Below are 16348 nucleotides of genomic sequence, written 5' to 3' on the forward strand. Positions count from 1 at the left end.
TACAACTTTTATATTTTATACTACGAATATTCTTATGTTATTTAGCATGTGCGTGAATAAAAAACTAAATATTTCTCCATACTATAGTATGTATACATAAAACCAGTGCGCTGTTGCATTTTATCAGAGTTGCCATAGTAAAATTTTATTATCAGTTATTTGTATGCAATATTTTACTTTTGGGAACTCTGTTCGATCGTCATCGTGTTGTGATCACGGTCGTTAAAAAACGAGCAATGACCGGCTGATGGTGGTCCACAAACGCATTGCAAAGGAGTATTGTTAGACTACTCCAACATGAAGAAAACGGAACACATAATCCAACAATTTTTGCAGGGTACATATCTTATAGAGTCGATTATTCGGATATTACAAATGGGATAAGATTATTGCTCAACTCCATTCATGAAAGGTATGAAGCCTTCGGCACAGCCGAAGACAGTCCCGTCCTTACTTCTTAATATTTTAATTATTTACAAACTTTAGCCGACACCATTGCTGATCTGCATGGCAGACCAATAACAAGCAGTACAGGCAGTGAACGTAGAAAATCGAGTGGCGCACCACCACCGATTGTTACCCAAGAGCCTCCAAGTGCTGACGGCACTTCAGATGAGGATGAAGAAAACGCTGGACAAGAAGTGAGCGCACATTCACGTTCGCAAAGCATACAATTGATGAAGTCCAAATTCGGTTCTAAGGGTACGCTACATTCGCCAGCTGGCTCGGCGCATAGTTTCGATATACAGGTAAATATTTGATCATGAATATTTAAAATCATTGGTGTGTTTCATTAAAAAAATGCTTGCCTAAAGTGTGTAATTTATGACATAACTGTTAAAATAATTTGTAATCATACACGAAGTACGAATCTCGTTTGTGTTTACATGAATGTCTTGTATGCCTAGCTGACTTTTCGTTTTGCGCTTTAAACGGTCGTTTAATATCTTGAGGGGTGAGGAAATATGATATAGAGCTATGAGAATTATGGATAGGAAAATTTTTTGTACCTACCGAACAGTAGTCCAGAAGAGATGATAGTAGCTATCGAGCAAAATAACATAAATGGAGATCTATATATACTTAAAATACACAATCTCTGATAGTGTTCGTGTTCGTACACAAGATCAAGGCCTTAGATTTACTAATTGCCTCATGTGTATCACATAATCAATAGCAAAACCAATTTAATAAGGGGATTTGTGTTATTAGGAAAGTGTCAGGAATTGTCGTCTACACACGAGGACCCACTGACATTAAGAAGATTTTTTAAATAATAAGTCATCAAACAAGGGTTCCGGTTGTTGATCATCATTTGCATTCAAAAGCCGGTTGGAGCGTATCACTTAGGAGGACTTCGGAAAAATCAAACTCTCGTCATATCTCCCAAAAGCCCTCCACCATTTCATTTATCTCTCCATTAAGGGTCGGCATTCCGTAGCACATTGTGCTCCCATTACGTATGCGAAATAGAAAGGGTTGCTGTTGACAAAATAGCAGGCATATTGTAAGTAAGGACAGTTCAACGAGAACTACTCTTCGTCTGAGGGTTGAAAACCAAGAGGTCAACCATGGTCAAGGGTACTGCTGCAAAGAAGCTATTAGATGTGAGGACTCTGACAAGTTCTGCTTTATGAGATAGAAGTTAAGTCAATTATGCTCTATGAGATGCTGCTGTAGTGGAGCGCACTGTACGGATATCGCTGGTTTTTATAAACGGCGCTATTAGAGCAACACCTACCTTGGCTTTGGTGGCACGCTAAACATTTCACACGAGGCGACTGTGGCCCGGTCTTTGATCAAGTTTCGTGATACGTTGTGGGGGATTTGTGACTTCGACCACACTACCATTCTTACCGAATTAGATTCCGTCCCAGATAGGACAAACTATTATATGCCGAAAACTGCCCCATGTGTCAGTTACTCATTAATTTTCTTGTATGAGGACTGGGGAGTTGGACTTATCTGGGGAAGTGGACAAGTTAGCTGGCTTACGGAAAAATCGACGTTGGCTGGGAAGGTTTGTAGAGGATGATTTTTGCAAGGAGTTAGAACTAGAGATAGTAGCAGTGTTTTTTTTTACATCTATAGACGTTTACGCTTAAACTTTATATGGATTGCTAAGGGTCAAACTTTAAATACACCTCTGAAATTGCTGCGCATAAAATTTGGCCTACATAATTTCAATACGCATTATACTCAGATGTAACTGAAATATGTTTCTCTGTTTCACCCTCTACACTAATTCTGTGTATTCTATGCGTGTCCACAGTTCATCGCAACTGATTCAGCTATATGTTATCCCCTATGGCCATCAGAGGGTTGTGTCTCCGCTTTTCGGTACACACTGTGCTGTAGCTAGTTATTTAACCACTGTCGCCAGATGGGTCTCCTAAACATTATCTAAGCGAGGATAAGCATTTTTTTTACGCGCAAACGTAAACGTATACGCGAGTGAAAAAAAAACACGGCTAATGTTTCGTCTTCCAAACAGAGTTTGAACCGATTAAGAATGCACTGAATGTGATGATATCTATACTGTAAGGGAACTTAAAGTCTAAGCGAAAGTCAAGAGTCTTACCAAAATTCTGAGATCAGTCGTAAGTGTAGTCTAAAAGTGCCTAATCTCGTTTGTGGCTGGATCAAACTAAAGTTGGGATGATCTGAATCAATATCAGTATTCCAAGAAGTTGTCACTTAAATTTCTCGGCGCGAAACTGAAGTGATCATAGGGGGAGTAGAGAGTACAGAACTCCGCTAGCTATGCGGATGGTCAGAACTAGATAACGTCGAGCCGTTTTAGTGCACTAAAGCAACAAAGTGGTCAATAATTAGCCTAACACAAACACAAAAAAAAAAGAAGTAAGGAAAGTTAAGTTCGGGTGTAACCGAACATTACATACTCAGTTGAGAGCTATGGTGACAACAAAAGGGAAAATAACCACGTAGGAAAATGAACCGAGGGAAACCCTGGAATGTGTTTATATGACATGTGTATCAAATGAAAAGCACTAATGAGAATTTTATGAGGGAGTGGGCCATAGTTCTATAGGTGGACGCCATTTAGGGATATAGCCATAAAGGTGGATCAGGGTTGACTCTAGAATGCGTATGTACGATATGGGTATCAAATGAAAGGTGTTAATGAGTATTTTAAAAGGGAGTAATCCTTAGTTCCATAGGTGGACGCCGTTTCGAGATATTGCCACAAAGGTGGACAGGGGTGACCCTAGAATTTGTTTGTACAATATGGGCATCAAAGGAATGGTGTTAATGAGTATTTTAAAAGGAGTGGGCCTTAGTTCTATAGGTGGATGCCGTTTCGAAATATCGCCATAAAGGTGGACCAGGGGTGACTCTAGAATGAGTTTGTACGATTTGAGTATCAAATTAAAGGTATTAATGAGAGTTTTAAAAGGGAGTGGTGGTAGTTGTATATGTGAAGGCGTTTTCCAGATATCGACCAAAATGTGGACCAGGGTGACCCAGAACATCATTTGTTGGACACCGATAATTTATTTATATATGAAATATCTGCCAAGATTTTAAGGGTTTTTTATTTCGCCCTGCAGAACTTTTTCATTTTCTTCTACTTAATATGGTAGGTGTTACAACCATTTTATAAAGTTTTTTCTAAAGTTATATTTTGCGTCAATAAGCCAATCCAACCACCATGTTTCATACCTTTTTTCGTATTTGGTATAGAATTATGGCATTTTTTTCATTTTTCGTAATTTTTGATATCGAAAAAGTGGGCGTGGTCATAGTCGGATTTCGTTCATTTTTCATACCAAGATAAAGTGAGTTCAAGTAAGCACGTGAACTAAGTTCATTAAAGATATGCCGATTTTTGCTCAAGTTATCGTGTTAACGGCCATGCAGAAGGACAGACGAACGACTGTGTATAAAAACTGGGCGTGGCATCAACCGATTTCGTCCATTTTCACAGAAAACAGTTAGCGTCATAAAATCTATGCCCCAACCTAATTTCAAAAGGATTCGTTAATTTTTGTTCGACTTATGGCGTTAAAAGTATCCTAGACCAATTAAATGAAAAAGGGCGGAGCCACCCCCATTTTGAAATTTTCTTTTATTTTTGTATTTTGTTGCACCATATCATTACTGGAGTTGAATGTTGACATAATTTACTTATATACTGTAAAGATATTAAATTTTTTGTTAAAATTTTACTTTAAAAAAAATTTTTTTTTAAAAGTGGGCGTGGTCCTTCTCCGATTTTGCTAATTTTTATTAAGCGTACGTATAGTAATAGGAGTAACGTTCCTGCCAAATTTCATCATGATATCTTCAACGACTGCAAAATTACAGCTTGCAAAATTTTAAATTACCTTCTTTTAAAAGTGGGCGGTGCCACGCCCATTGTCCAAAATTTTACTAATTTTCTATTCTGCGTCATAAGTTCAACCCATCTACCAATTTTTGTCGCTTTATCTGTCTTTTGTAATGAATTATCGCACTTTTTCGGTTTTTCGAAATTTTCGATATCGAAAAAGTGGGCGTGGTTATAGTCCGATATCGTTCATTTTAAATAGCGATCTGACATGAGTGCTCAGGAACCTACACACCAAATTTCATCAAGATACCTCAAAATTTACTCAAGTTATCGTGTTAACGGACGGACGGACATGGCTCAATCAAATTTTTTTTCGATCCTGATTATTTTGATATATGGAAGTCTATATCTATCTCGATTCCTTTATATATGTACAACCAACCGTTATCCAATCAAACTTAATATACTCTGTGAGCTCTGCTCAACTGAGTATAAAAATTGGCAAAAATATTTCGGTCTTGACAACCAAGTTCGACATAGGTTTCATTCAAGATTATATTTTTATATTGCTATAACTTTTATCACCGTAATCCCATGTGGTATCACAACCCGCATGCTTCTCCTACCGGGGTATCTACAACTCAACCTAATGCAACCCGGACCGCTTGAGGCATGTTGAGGTCATTCTCTGTTTAGGTGGAGATTGGGCTCAAATGACGAACTGAGGCATACCTGAAAGTTCGCACTGATACACTGAACAACTGCGATATTTCACAGAACTTCCCACAAATTTGACTCAATATGCGTCTGGGAGGCGGTTCCCTGTCTACCAAGTTTTTGTTGCTGTGTCTTTAAAGTTTGCATCGAAGTAAGCATTTTCTTAAGTTATGAGTATCTCCTAAGGAGATATGCCGTGACGGCAACCATAAGTGATATGTGAACTTTGTTGCAACTTTGCTCGCAAAGGCACATTGAACACATCGCTCCGGCTGTTGGTAGCCATGATTTCGAAATAGTAAAAGAATTCGTTTATTTGGGAACTAGCCTCAACACTAACAATAAAATCAGCTCTGAAATCCAGCGAAGAATCACTCTTGCCAATAAATGCTACTTTGGACTAGGTAGGCAATTGACATGTAAAGTGCTCTCTCGGCAAACAAAAATCATGCTCTACAAGTCAATTATCCGTCCCCTCTTGCTATATGGTGCAGAAGCATGTACCATGACAACATCAGCTGAAGAGATAAAGAGAAAAGTTCTTCGAAAGGTTAGGAACCTCTACGCCTTGGCGATGGCGAGTACCGAAAAAGATTTTACGATGAGCTGTACGAGCTTTACGCAGCCATAAACATAATCTATCGAATTGAAACGCAGCGGATACGCTGGCTAGGCCATGCTATGCGAATGAGAGATGACGCGCCGGCTAAGAAAGTATTTTTATCGGAACCCGCCTATGGAAGCAGAGGAAGTGGGCGGCCATCACTCCGGAAAACGATTTAGACTCCCTTGGTGTGACCAATTGGTGCCATTAGGCATAGCGAAGGAGCAACTGGTGCGCTTTGTAGGACGGCCATAACGGTTTAAGCGGTTAAACGCCAATTAAGTAGGCAAGTAATAGAAGCGATTCAGATAGCCGAGGTGTCTTTCGTTAATTGCATCTATGCTCGGGCGAAATTGAAAATAACGAAAGAAAAATTTTAAAACCTAACTTAATATGTATTCCTTCTACAAACTTAGTCAGCTCAGGGTTTTAATACGAGGGCAAAGCTTACCTCTTAAATTATGCATCCTCTCGACTGAGGCCCAATTTAATTAGTATCTAATTTTAAAAGGATGCTTACTTTGCGACTTCCTTCACCCTTCAAGGCATTCAATTTTTCATTACTTTGCGAAACTTGCATTTGTATTTCTTCTTGTTAACACTATTTTTTAAATTTAAACGAAAACTCTAATTAAAAAAATTTATTAATAGCCGCATGCTAAGAGTACACACCACAAACACGTAAGTTTCTTTGTTTTACTAAATGTAATATCTGAATGCAAAATCCAATGCCTTTTTTTATTTTTTTTTTTTTTGTTTAATTGGTTTTTATTCTTATAGAAGTTTTCTAGTTTTACAATAAAACTAAAGCGAAGTTTTGGTAAGACCGGTTCTAGAGTGAAAAGAACTTTCCACACAGAAGTTTAAATCTTGTTAAATGTAACACATAGATGGCGCCATTTTCATTTCGCTGTTTGAAAACGCCTACTCACTTTGTAAACACCTTGTTGTTATAGTGTTTTTCAAAAGTAATGCTCCCAGCAAAATAACTAATTATTCAAAAATTTCAGGTTGCAAATTGGCGCACGGAACGTCTAGAGGTGGATACTAAGTCGAACTCTGACGAAGAGTTCTTCGAATGCGTTGGTAAGTACTATACCGAAAGCATAGTTTCTTAAGGAAATGAAAAGTACGTCTGTAATTGCGACTTCGTCAGAGCATCTAAAAGAGCACAGCAAATTGGAGCGACAGGTTCAGAAGAATTACCGTAACTGACGCGTCTCACACTCGCAATCACACTTATCAATAATCAGAAACATCAACCCAATTACAGATTCTTTCATATGATAAATTATCTGCGACAGCGTGAGTCAATGTATGTGTGATTTGTGCTGCGACTAACTAGCAGTAGCTAGTGCAGTCACAATCTCATTGGCTTATATTTTCGCAGATAACGACTCCTCTGATCCCAGCCGTTTTGTGATAAACATGCTTCCGAACGAAATCTAGCTCAGTCACGGTGATTTCTATGAATCTTATCCGCCGATTTACTTTTATCTTTCTGTCGGTGTGACAATATCACTAGTAATCGCAGCACAAATCACAAATTCATTGACTCACGCTGTCGCAGCTAGTTTCTTTGCTGAGACAAAAGTTGTGATTGTGATTTACATCATATTGTAACGAAGTTAGAGAAATTCCGCTTATTCCAAACCTACTGCTAACGTTCGAATCGTTAAACTGTTGAATAAATAACTCCAATATTCAATAATGCAAAATGGTCTTTATTAGACTACTTTGGGAGTACTTACAATTATACTTCAATTCGCAACTAATCGCGTGCTTAAATCAAACTGATTACTGACTACTCAGCTTGCGCTGCTTTTATACTCTCCGTTGCTTCATTCGCACATTTCTACCAAAGTCTAGACGTTTCGCCTTCTAGAATCACTTGCTTGGTTACCAGCGATATACATGTATATTTGCAGTTTAGGCGTTTCTCATATTCATATGCATGTGTATGTCAGCATTACTTCTGCTAATGACCACAAGTGTGTGCGCGTAATATCTCTTTATTGCATTGTATGTATTTGCGTAAATGATGATTAATTTGTTTACGTACCAAGAGTGGCAGCTTGCTTTATTGTTGTTGTGCCTTTATTTAATAACCGCCTAGTGATGTGAGTATCACTTAGTGATGCTAATAGTCATCACAATATTATTTTTCTATCAATGTTCGGGTCACCAAAAATAATGCAAATCGGTGCGACTTTCAAATCGCAGTTGCAAGTTGCGTGTAAAAATCGCTGCGCCATTCAAATCGCAGTCACACATCACGATTTTCCTTGGTTCTAACAATAGTTGCTTGCATACGTGCATATCCTTATAACTCACTGTTTTTCGTTTTTGATTTAGATATCAATGAGCAAACTCACTTGCCAAATGGGGTTCGGTTGAGCTACTCGGCGAAGGTGATGACAGTCCGCCTCCAACTAGTGGTGTGGCTTACAAAGATAGTGAAGAAGATAGCATTTTCAATCAGGACTTCCTTATGCGCGTTGCTTCCGAACGTGGCAATAAGCGTCAACTGCGTTCCTCGGCTAGCATAGATCGTGCACATGAAACATCACCGCTAGGTTCGCCAGGTGCACCATCTTGTTGCACCACTATACTCATACTCGTTGTACATGCGGGCAGCGTTTTAGGTAAGACGTGAGAAGTAAATGCTTGCAAAATGAAGCTATTAATGTTTTTTTTTTTTTGTTCATTTCAGACGCCACCAGTGAGCTGACCGCCAAGAAGTCAGACATTACCACATTTCGCGGCGCTTTCGAGGGGGTTATGCGTCAACATTATCCAAGTTTGCTGAGTCATGTCACAATAAAAATGGTTCCATGTCCTTCCATTTGTACCGATGCATTGGGTATACTCTCCAGCCTTAGTCCATACTCATTTGATGCTTCGCCATCGGCAGCCGATATACCAAATATAGCCGATGTACCTATTGGCGCAATACCGTTGCTATCGGTGGCATCACCAGAATTTCAAGATACCGTTAATAAGACAGTGACAGCAGCAAATATTGTTTATCATGAATTTATGAAATCTGAAGAGGGTCAGGGTTTCGCCGGTCAAGTGGTAATGCTGGGTGATTCGATGGGTTCGCTGTTGGCATATGAGGCGTTGCGCCGCGGTAATTGCTCTGATGGGGCTGGTGATTTTGATGGCGGTAGCCGCTCATCACGCACAGATCACGATGAACGTCTTGTCGATTCAGATTTTGATGCGAAACGTTTATTGGTTGCACCATCGTCACGTCGTCGACGATCCTCATCGAGTGATTCGCGCGGTAACAAGCTGGATTTTGATTTGGGTGATTTTTTTATGTTTGGCTCACCGCTCTCCATTGTGTTGGCATCACGCAAGTTGCACGATGCAAAGGCGGGTAAGTTGCGCTTGAAGTTTGTAAAGTTTTGCCACTTATGTATATTCATGAGTTTTGTATATTTCACACAGCCATGGTCCGACCAAACTGTAATCAAGTGTACAATTTATTCCATCCTACCGATCCAATTGCTTCCCGTCTAGAGCCATTGCTCAGCGCCAGGTTTTCCATGTTGGCACCGGTAAATGTTCCACGCTATGCTAAGTATCCATTAGGCAATGGGAAGCCTTATCATTTATGTGAGTTTCTAATTAAAAGAAAATATTTCAATATATTTATTTACCTTATTTTTTACAGTGGAGGTCATTCAGTCTCACCCGCAGCATTTTAACGATGCCAACAATATATTTAGTGGCAGACGTTTATCGGATGCTTCTATGCAAAGTACTATATCTGGCCTAATTGAAAATATATCGCTAAGTACAATCCACTCACGTAAGTTGCTAGTTAATTTAGAAAGCTTGAGCATAAGTTTTATAGAGAAAGTTTCCCTATAGATAACACGTTACTCATATAAAGCATTGTAACACTGCTAAGAAACTCAAACTTGTAAAATAACTATAACATAATTACATTAGGATGGACCAGTTTCTTTTAGAGACACCTTTTCTAGCACATTGTTTAAGTGAAAACAAGTCCAAGAAGCCTTTTTCAAAAATGAAAGAACAAAAACTACCAGAAGTTTCGAAAACTCGAAATGAGTTCGAAATATCCTTAAATATAATAGCAAGGTAGTTATTCTCTTTGACTTAAGTCTCAAAATTGGTAATGCCTTACAATTCTATGACTTAGAATTTTATGTGATATGTTTGTATGACAATGATTTTGAAAAAGTTGCTTAAAACAAATTGGCCCACCCTAGTTTACATAAAATATTGACACTTGTAAAATTAGACTTATTAATCATATAAATTACATACATATATACATTATCTCTGCAGTCCAAATGAAATGGTGGGGCACAAAACGTTTAGATTACGCTTTATATTGCCCGGAAGGTTTGAGTAATTTTCCAGCTCACGCTTTGCCGCATTTGTTCCATGCCAGTTATTGGGAGAGCGCCGATGTGATTGCATTCATTTTGCGACAGGTGAGTATTGGTTATTTTAAAGAAAAAAATTTGATTAGGTGTTTTTTTATTTAGGTGAGAGCTTGAGGCTTAGAGAAAAAACCTATGTACCGTAGAGTTCAACAACCTCGAGAACATGTGACAGAATATAAACCGATGATATCTCGAAAAAAATACTTTAATAGGGTCTACACACAGTGAATCAGATTCAAGAGTCAGTTTCGATGTGTAAGTGAAAATATTTTAGTATTAGTCCCACAGACATGACTCTAGCTGACTCGTACACCTACAAAGCTGACTCGCTAGTGAGATGCACCGTGTGTAGACCCAATAAGGCTACGAATGAGAAATTTAAATTTTCCCTCGTACGCGTTTCGATACTTTCGCAACTTCGTCAGGGAATTTTGTTATCATTAAAAAAAAGCATAAAACACACTTATTTTCATAAAATGCTAAACACTTCAACAGAATCTTCCAACGATTTAACTGATATGCTAAAATTTAAGTAGAAGACGGGAACAGTAGAAATATAATATGGGAACACTTTAAGAATAACCGATTATCAGTTCAGCGGACCAGGGAAAAACAGCTGATCTGCAGCGTGCCCCGTTCATTAGAAAAATCAACATTTCTTCCTCCAACTTCTTGAGACTAACAGAATCCAACAGAATCCAGAATGTATAAATAAGATATTAGCTGACATGACAATTTGGCGTTAAACGGAGTCAAATCTGGCCTAACATGTAACAGGGCCTTTATTACCAAAGTGATTGACTTCGTATACAAAACATAAGATTACTTCGGGCAGGAATGAAAGGAGATCAAGGGCTTCGTCGTACTCGAAGCAGCAGCTACCCTGCTTCAAAACAATAAAATCTTAGATATCAATGTGACGATTTGTGCTTGCACCCACGATATCTTGTAAGGAGGGGTCGAGCTAGGCTGGCGCTCATAGAGTATCTCGATGTTCCGAAATGGATATAAACGAGGCCGACAGTCACGAGCGACCATCATTAAGTTATCTTCTGAGAAAAAACGCAGAATACAGTTTTAGGCCAACAAACTTGCTGTCATCTAACCGAAATGATTGTTCGGTATTAAGGTTCTTATGACAATGTTTGGATAGGAAAGGTGTGACATTTTTTCTTATGCTTAACATATTGCGCTAATTCAACGATTTTCCAACAAGAGCATATGCTCACAAAGCTCCATCTGCAGAAGTTGTCGGGATGAGGAGAAATAGAAGTCGTTTCATCACTTTCTCCGCTAATTGGAGGTATTTGCTTGCACGAGTACGTATTCAGCCGGCACATCGATATAATTCACAATGGACAAATACTTGTTCGAGTGGTATAGTGAATAGTTCCCATTAATGCCCTCTCAACTTAACCTATGCAGTTTCGTAGCCTTTGAATGGCAACCACGGGTCATGATTTTATAGAGTACTTAAAAAACCAAGACTCCATCAATGTTCTTCGCACAAGCATCCTATTTATATCTGTTCTTAAGAGAGTTCATAAAACTTATCTGTTCCCATTTGTCATCTATCTACAGTTCCCACCCTCAACTAAAGTTTCAAGGCTTTAACATAAGATTAGTTTTCAGATTTATTTATATATTTCTATTGTTTAATCCGGGGTCCACCTTTCATCTCATATATTGAGAACGGAAGAGACATTCTTAGTTTATTCAACTTTGTTGCTTTGAATTGTTCTAAAGCGAATTTTTGAAATGATTGTGGACGTTTTTAAATGCTAGCCTTGAAGGCCACTCAATGTCTGACGTTGACACTTTTTTCGTAGCACAAAAAGTCACAAATATTGATCATTCCTTTCATTGACCCTGAAAAAGTATAAGTCCAATCGTGTCACCTCACGAGGCCAACAATAGATAAATTGGTTCCTAAGAGCTTAAAAATAAAGAGAATTATTAAATCTTCTAAACAAATTCTAATTTTTTCCATAAAAAAAGTTTATGTATTACAACAAAATTCCGCTATTTCCAGATTGGCAAATTCGATGGCATTCCATTTGTCGGATCTGCTGATGACAAAGACACCGTCACCTTCCATCCGAGTCAGCCACGTGAGAAATGGATGAAAAAGCGTACTTCCGTCAAGCTGAAAAACGTTGCTGCCAATCATCGAGCCAACGATGTCATTGTGTTAGAGGGACGTGAACAATGTTTGAATGCCCGTTTTATGTACCGCCCACTCGATATGATCACTTTGCATGGCGAAAAAGTCAATATACATTTAATGAAAGATCCACCAGCTGGCGAATGGACATTCCTTGCCACCGAATTGACTGATAAAACGGGACGTATCTCATATAGCATACCCGATCGAGTTGCATTGGGCTATGGTATTTATCCAGTGAAAATGATTGTACGCGGTGATCATACATCAGTCGATTGTTATTTGGCCATTGTACCACCAATGACCGAATGTGTTGTGTTTAGTATTGATGGTTCCTTTACGGCATCGATGTCGGTGACGGGGCGTGATCCAAAAGTACGTGCTGGTGCAGTTCATGTATGTCGGCATTGGCAAGAGTTGGGCTATTTGTTGATCTACTTTACAGGACGTCCAGATATGCAACAACAGCGAGTAGTTTCATGGTTAAGTCAACACAATTTTCCACATGGTCTTATTTCGTTCGCCGATGGGCTATTGACAGATCCATTGGGTCACAAGACCGCTTTTTTAAATAATTTAGTTCAAAATCATGGAATCTCTATAGTCGCCGCATATGGTAGCAGCAAAGATATAACGGTCTATACGAATGTGGGTTTGCGTCCCGATCAAATATTTATTGTTGGCAAAGTAAGTTGGTATGCGTTAAAGTGTGATACAAAATAATAGATTTTTTCCTTTTTTTAATACATGCTTTAGGTTAGTAAAAAATTGCAATCGAATGCTACGGTGCTAAGCGATGGTTATGCTGCCCATTTGGCTGGTTTACAAGTAATGGGCGGCTCACGTCCTGCCAAAGGCAATGCACGCATGGTAATTCCGCGTGGTTGCTTCAATTTACCTGGACAAGCGTCGAATTCACGGCGCAGAAGGTATGTGGATGTGCATATAGTTTAGTGTGTCCATTGTTTTTTTGTTGTAAGGTCGTCAACAGTACACGTATTAATACTAAGCATTTAGTTGTACATACATATATGTATATACTATAAATACTAAACAACTATTTTAGATCTATTTAATTTAAACTATTTTGTCGGTTTGATCACAAACAAATCGCTGACTTTGTTTGGTTGAGTGTAGATTCTTAAACGATACAGAATTTTCAAATTAAATGACACGGAGCAAATGCAACTTTTTTAAACCAAATTAAACTTTTTCAATTCAAATTAAACTTTTTTTCAAGTCAAAGTAAACTTTTCTTTATCAAACCAAATCTTTTCAGAGTGAATGAGACTTTTTTTTGAAACCAAATGAAATTTTTTCGGTTCAATTTAAACTTTTTTCAAATCAAATGAAAATTTTTCAAGTCAAATGAAATTTTTTATACTCAGTTGAGCAGAGCTCACAGAGTATATTAAGTTTGATTGGATAACGGTTGGTTGTACAGGTATAAAGGAATCGAGATAGATATAGATTTCCATATATCAAAATCATCAGGATCGAGAAAAAATTTGATTGAGCCATGCCCGTCCGTCCGCCCGTTAACACGATAACTTGAGTAAATTTTGAGGTATCTTGATGAAATTTGGTATGTTGGCTCCTGAGCACTCATCTCAGACCGCTATTTAAAATGAACGATATCGGACTATAACCACGCCCACTTTTTCGATATCGAAAATTTCGAAAAACCGAAAAGTGCAATAATTCATTACCAAAGACAGATAAAGCGACGAAACTTGGTAGGTGAGTTGAACTTATGACGCAGAATAGAAAATTAGTAAAATTTTGACCAATGGGCGTGGCACCGCCCACTTTTAAAAGAAGGTAATTTAAAACCTTTGCAAGTTGTAATTTGGCAGTCGTTGAAGATATCATGATAAAATTTGGTAGGAACGTTACTCCTATTACTATATGTACGCTTAATAAAAATTAGCAAAATCGGAGAAGGACCACGCCCACTTTTTAACAAAAAATTTTATATCTTTACAGTATATAAGTAAATTATGTCAACATTCAACTACAGTAATGATATGGTGCAACAAAATACAAAAATAAAAGAAAATTTGAAAATGGGCGTGGCTCCGCCCTTTTTCATTTAATTTGTCTAGGATACTTTTAATGCCATAGATCGAACAAAAATTTACCAATCCTTGTGAAATTTGGTAGGGGCTTAGATTCTGGGACGGTAACTTATTTCTGTGAAAAAGGGCGAAATCGATTGAATCCAAGCCCAGTTTTTATACACAGTCGACCGTCTGTCCTTCCGCTCGGCCGTTAACACGATAACTTGAGCAAAAATCGACATATCTTTAGAGAACTTAGTTCACGTACTTATCTGAACGCACTTTATCTTGGTATAAAAAATGAACGAAATCCGACTATGACCACGCCCACTTTTTCGTTATCGAAAATTACGAAAAAATTAAAAAAATGCCATAATTCTATACCAAATACGAAAAAAGGGATGAAACGTGGTAACTGGATTGGTTTATTGACGCGAAATATAACTTTAGAAAAAACTTTGTAAAATGGATGTGACACCTACCATATTAAGTAGAAGAAAATGAAAAAGTTCTGCAGGGCGAAATCAAAAGCCCTTGGAATCTTGGCAGGAATACTGCTCGTGGTATTACATATATAAATAAATTAGCGGTACCCGACAGATGATGTTATGGGTCACCCTGGTCCACATTTTGGTCGATATCTGGAAAACGCCTGCACATATACAACTACCACCACTCCCTTTTAAAACCCTCATTAATACCTTTAATTTGATACCCATATCGTACAAACAAATTCTAGGGTCACTCCTGGGCCACCTTTATGGCGATATCTCGAAACAGCGACCACCTATACAACTACCACCACTCACTTTTAAACCCCTCATTAATACCTTAAATTTGATACCCATATCGTACAAACACATTCTAGAGTCACCCCTGGTCCACTTTTATGGCGATATCCCTAAATGGCGTCCACCTATAGAACTATGGCCCACTCCCTCATAAAATACTCTTTAATGCCTTTCATTTGATACACATGTCATTCATTTCATTTTCTTACTTGGTTATTTTCCCTTATGTTGTCACTGTAGCTCTCAGCTGAGTATGTAATGTTCGGTTACACCCACACTTAACCTTCCTTACTTGTTTTAAATCAATTTTTTTTTTAAATCAAATAAAACTTAAGTCAAATGAATTTTTTTTTTTCAAGTCAAATGAAACTGTTTTCAAATCAAACGAAAACTTTTTTTCAAATCAGATAAAATTTTTCAAAGCAAATGAAACTTTTTTTAAACCAAATAAAACTTTTTTCATATTATACTTTTTATACTCAGTTGAGCAGAGCTCACAGAGTATATTAACTTTGATTGGATAACGGTTGGTTGTACAGGTATAAAGGAATCGAGATAGATATAGACTTCCATATATCAAAATCATCAGTATCGAAAAAAAATTTGATTGAGCCATGTCCGTCCGTCCGTCCGTCCGTCTGTCCGTTAACACGATAACTTAAGTAAATTTTGAGGTATCTTGATGAAATTTGGTATGTAGGTTCCTGGGCGCTCATCTCAGATCGCTATTTAAAGTGAACGAAATCGGACTACAACCACGCCCACTTTTTCGATATCGAAAATTTCGAAAATCCGAAAAAGTGCGATAATTTATTACCAAAGACGGATAAAGCTATGAAACTCGATAAGTTCCTTGATCTTATGACGCAAAATAGAAAGTTGGTAAAATTTTGGACAACGGGCGTGGCACTGCCTACTTTTAAAAGAACGTAATTTAAAAGTTTTGCAAGGTGTAATTTGGCAGTCGTTGAAGATATCATAATGAAATTTGGCAGGCGCGTTACTACTATAACTATATCTGTGCTACAAAAAAATTAGCTAAATCGGATTACGAAAACTCCCACTTTTTAAAAAAAAAATTTTTAAGTCAAATTTTAACAAAAAATTTAATATCTTTACAGTATATAAGTAAATTATGTCAAAATTTAACTCCAGTAATGATATGGTGCAACAAAATATAAAAATAAAAGAAAATTTCAAAAGGGCTCCGTCCTTTTTCATGTAATTTGTCTAGGATACTTTTAATGCCATAAGTCGATTTACCAATCCTTGTAAAATTCGGTAGGGGCAT

At 37.8% G+C, this 16348-nt stretch overlaps 1 protein-coding gene across 1 annotated transcript in view; it reads left to right on the forward strand.

Annotated features, from left to right (window-relative positions):
- The first annotated feature begins 297 nt into the window (after positions 1–297).
- LOC137248797 (protein retinal degeneration B-like) overlaps positions 298–16348 on the forward strand; it is a 35629-nt gene continuing 19578 nt past the window's right edge. Inside the window, exons 1-10 of the mRNA XM_067779697.1 lie at positions 298–412; positions 487–749; positions 6626–6701; positions 7982–8260; positions 8329–9000; positions 9072–9239; positions 9298–9435; positions 9942–10090; positions 12075–12893; positions 12963–13135. Of these exons, the coding sequence (XP_067635798.1) occupies positions 406–412; positions 487–749; positions 6626–6701; positions 7982–8260; positions 8329–9000; positions 9072–9239; positions 9298–9435; positions 9942–10090; positions 12075–12893; positions 12963–13135 (2744 nt within the window). The 5' untranslated portion in view covers positions 298–405. The remainder of the gene's footprint in view (positions 413–486; positions 750–6625; positions 6702–7981; positions 8261–8328; positions 9001–9071; positions 9240–9297; positions 9436–9941; positions 10091–12074; positions 12894–12962; positions 13136–16348) is intronic.

Source organism: Eurosta solidaginis, chromosome 4 (genome assembly GCF_040869045.1).
Source record: "Eurosta solidaginis isolate ZX-2024a chromosome 4, ASM4086904v1, whole genome shotgun sequence".
NCBI classification, from domain to species: Eukaryota; Metazoa; Arthropoda; class Insecta; order Diptera; family Tephritidae; genus Eurosta; species Eurosta solidaginis.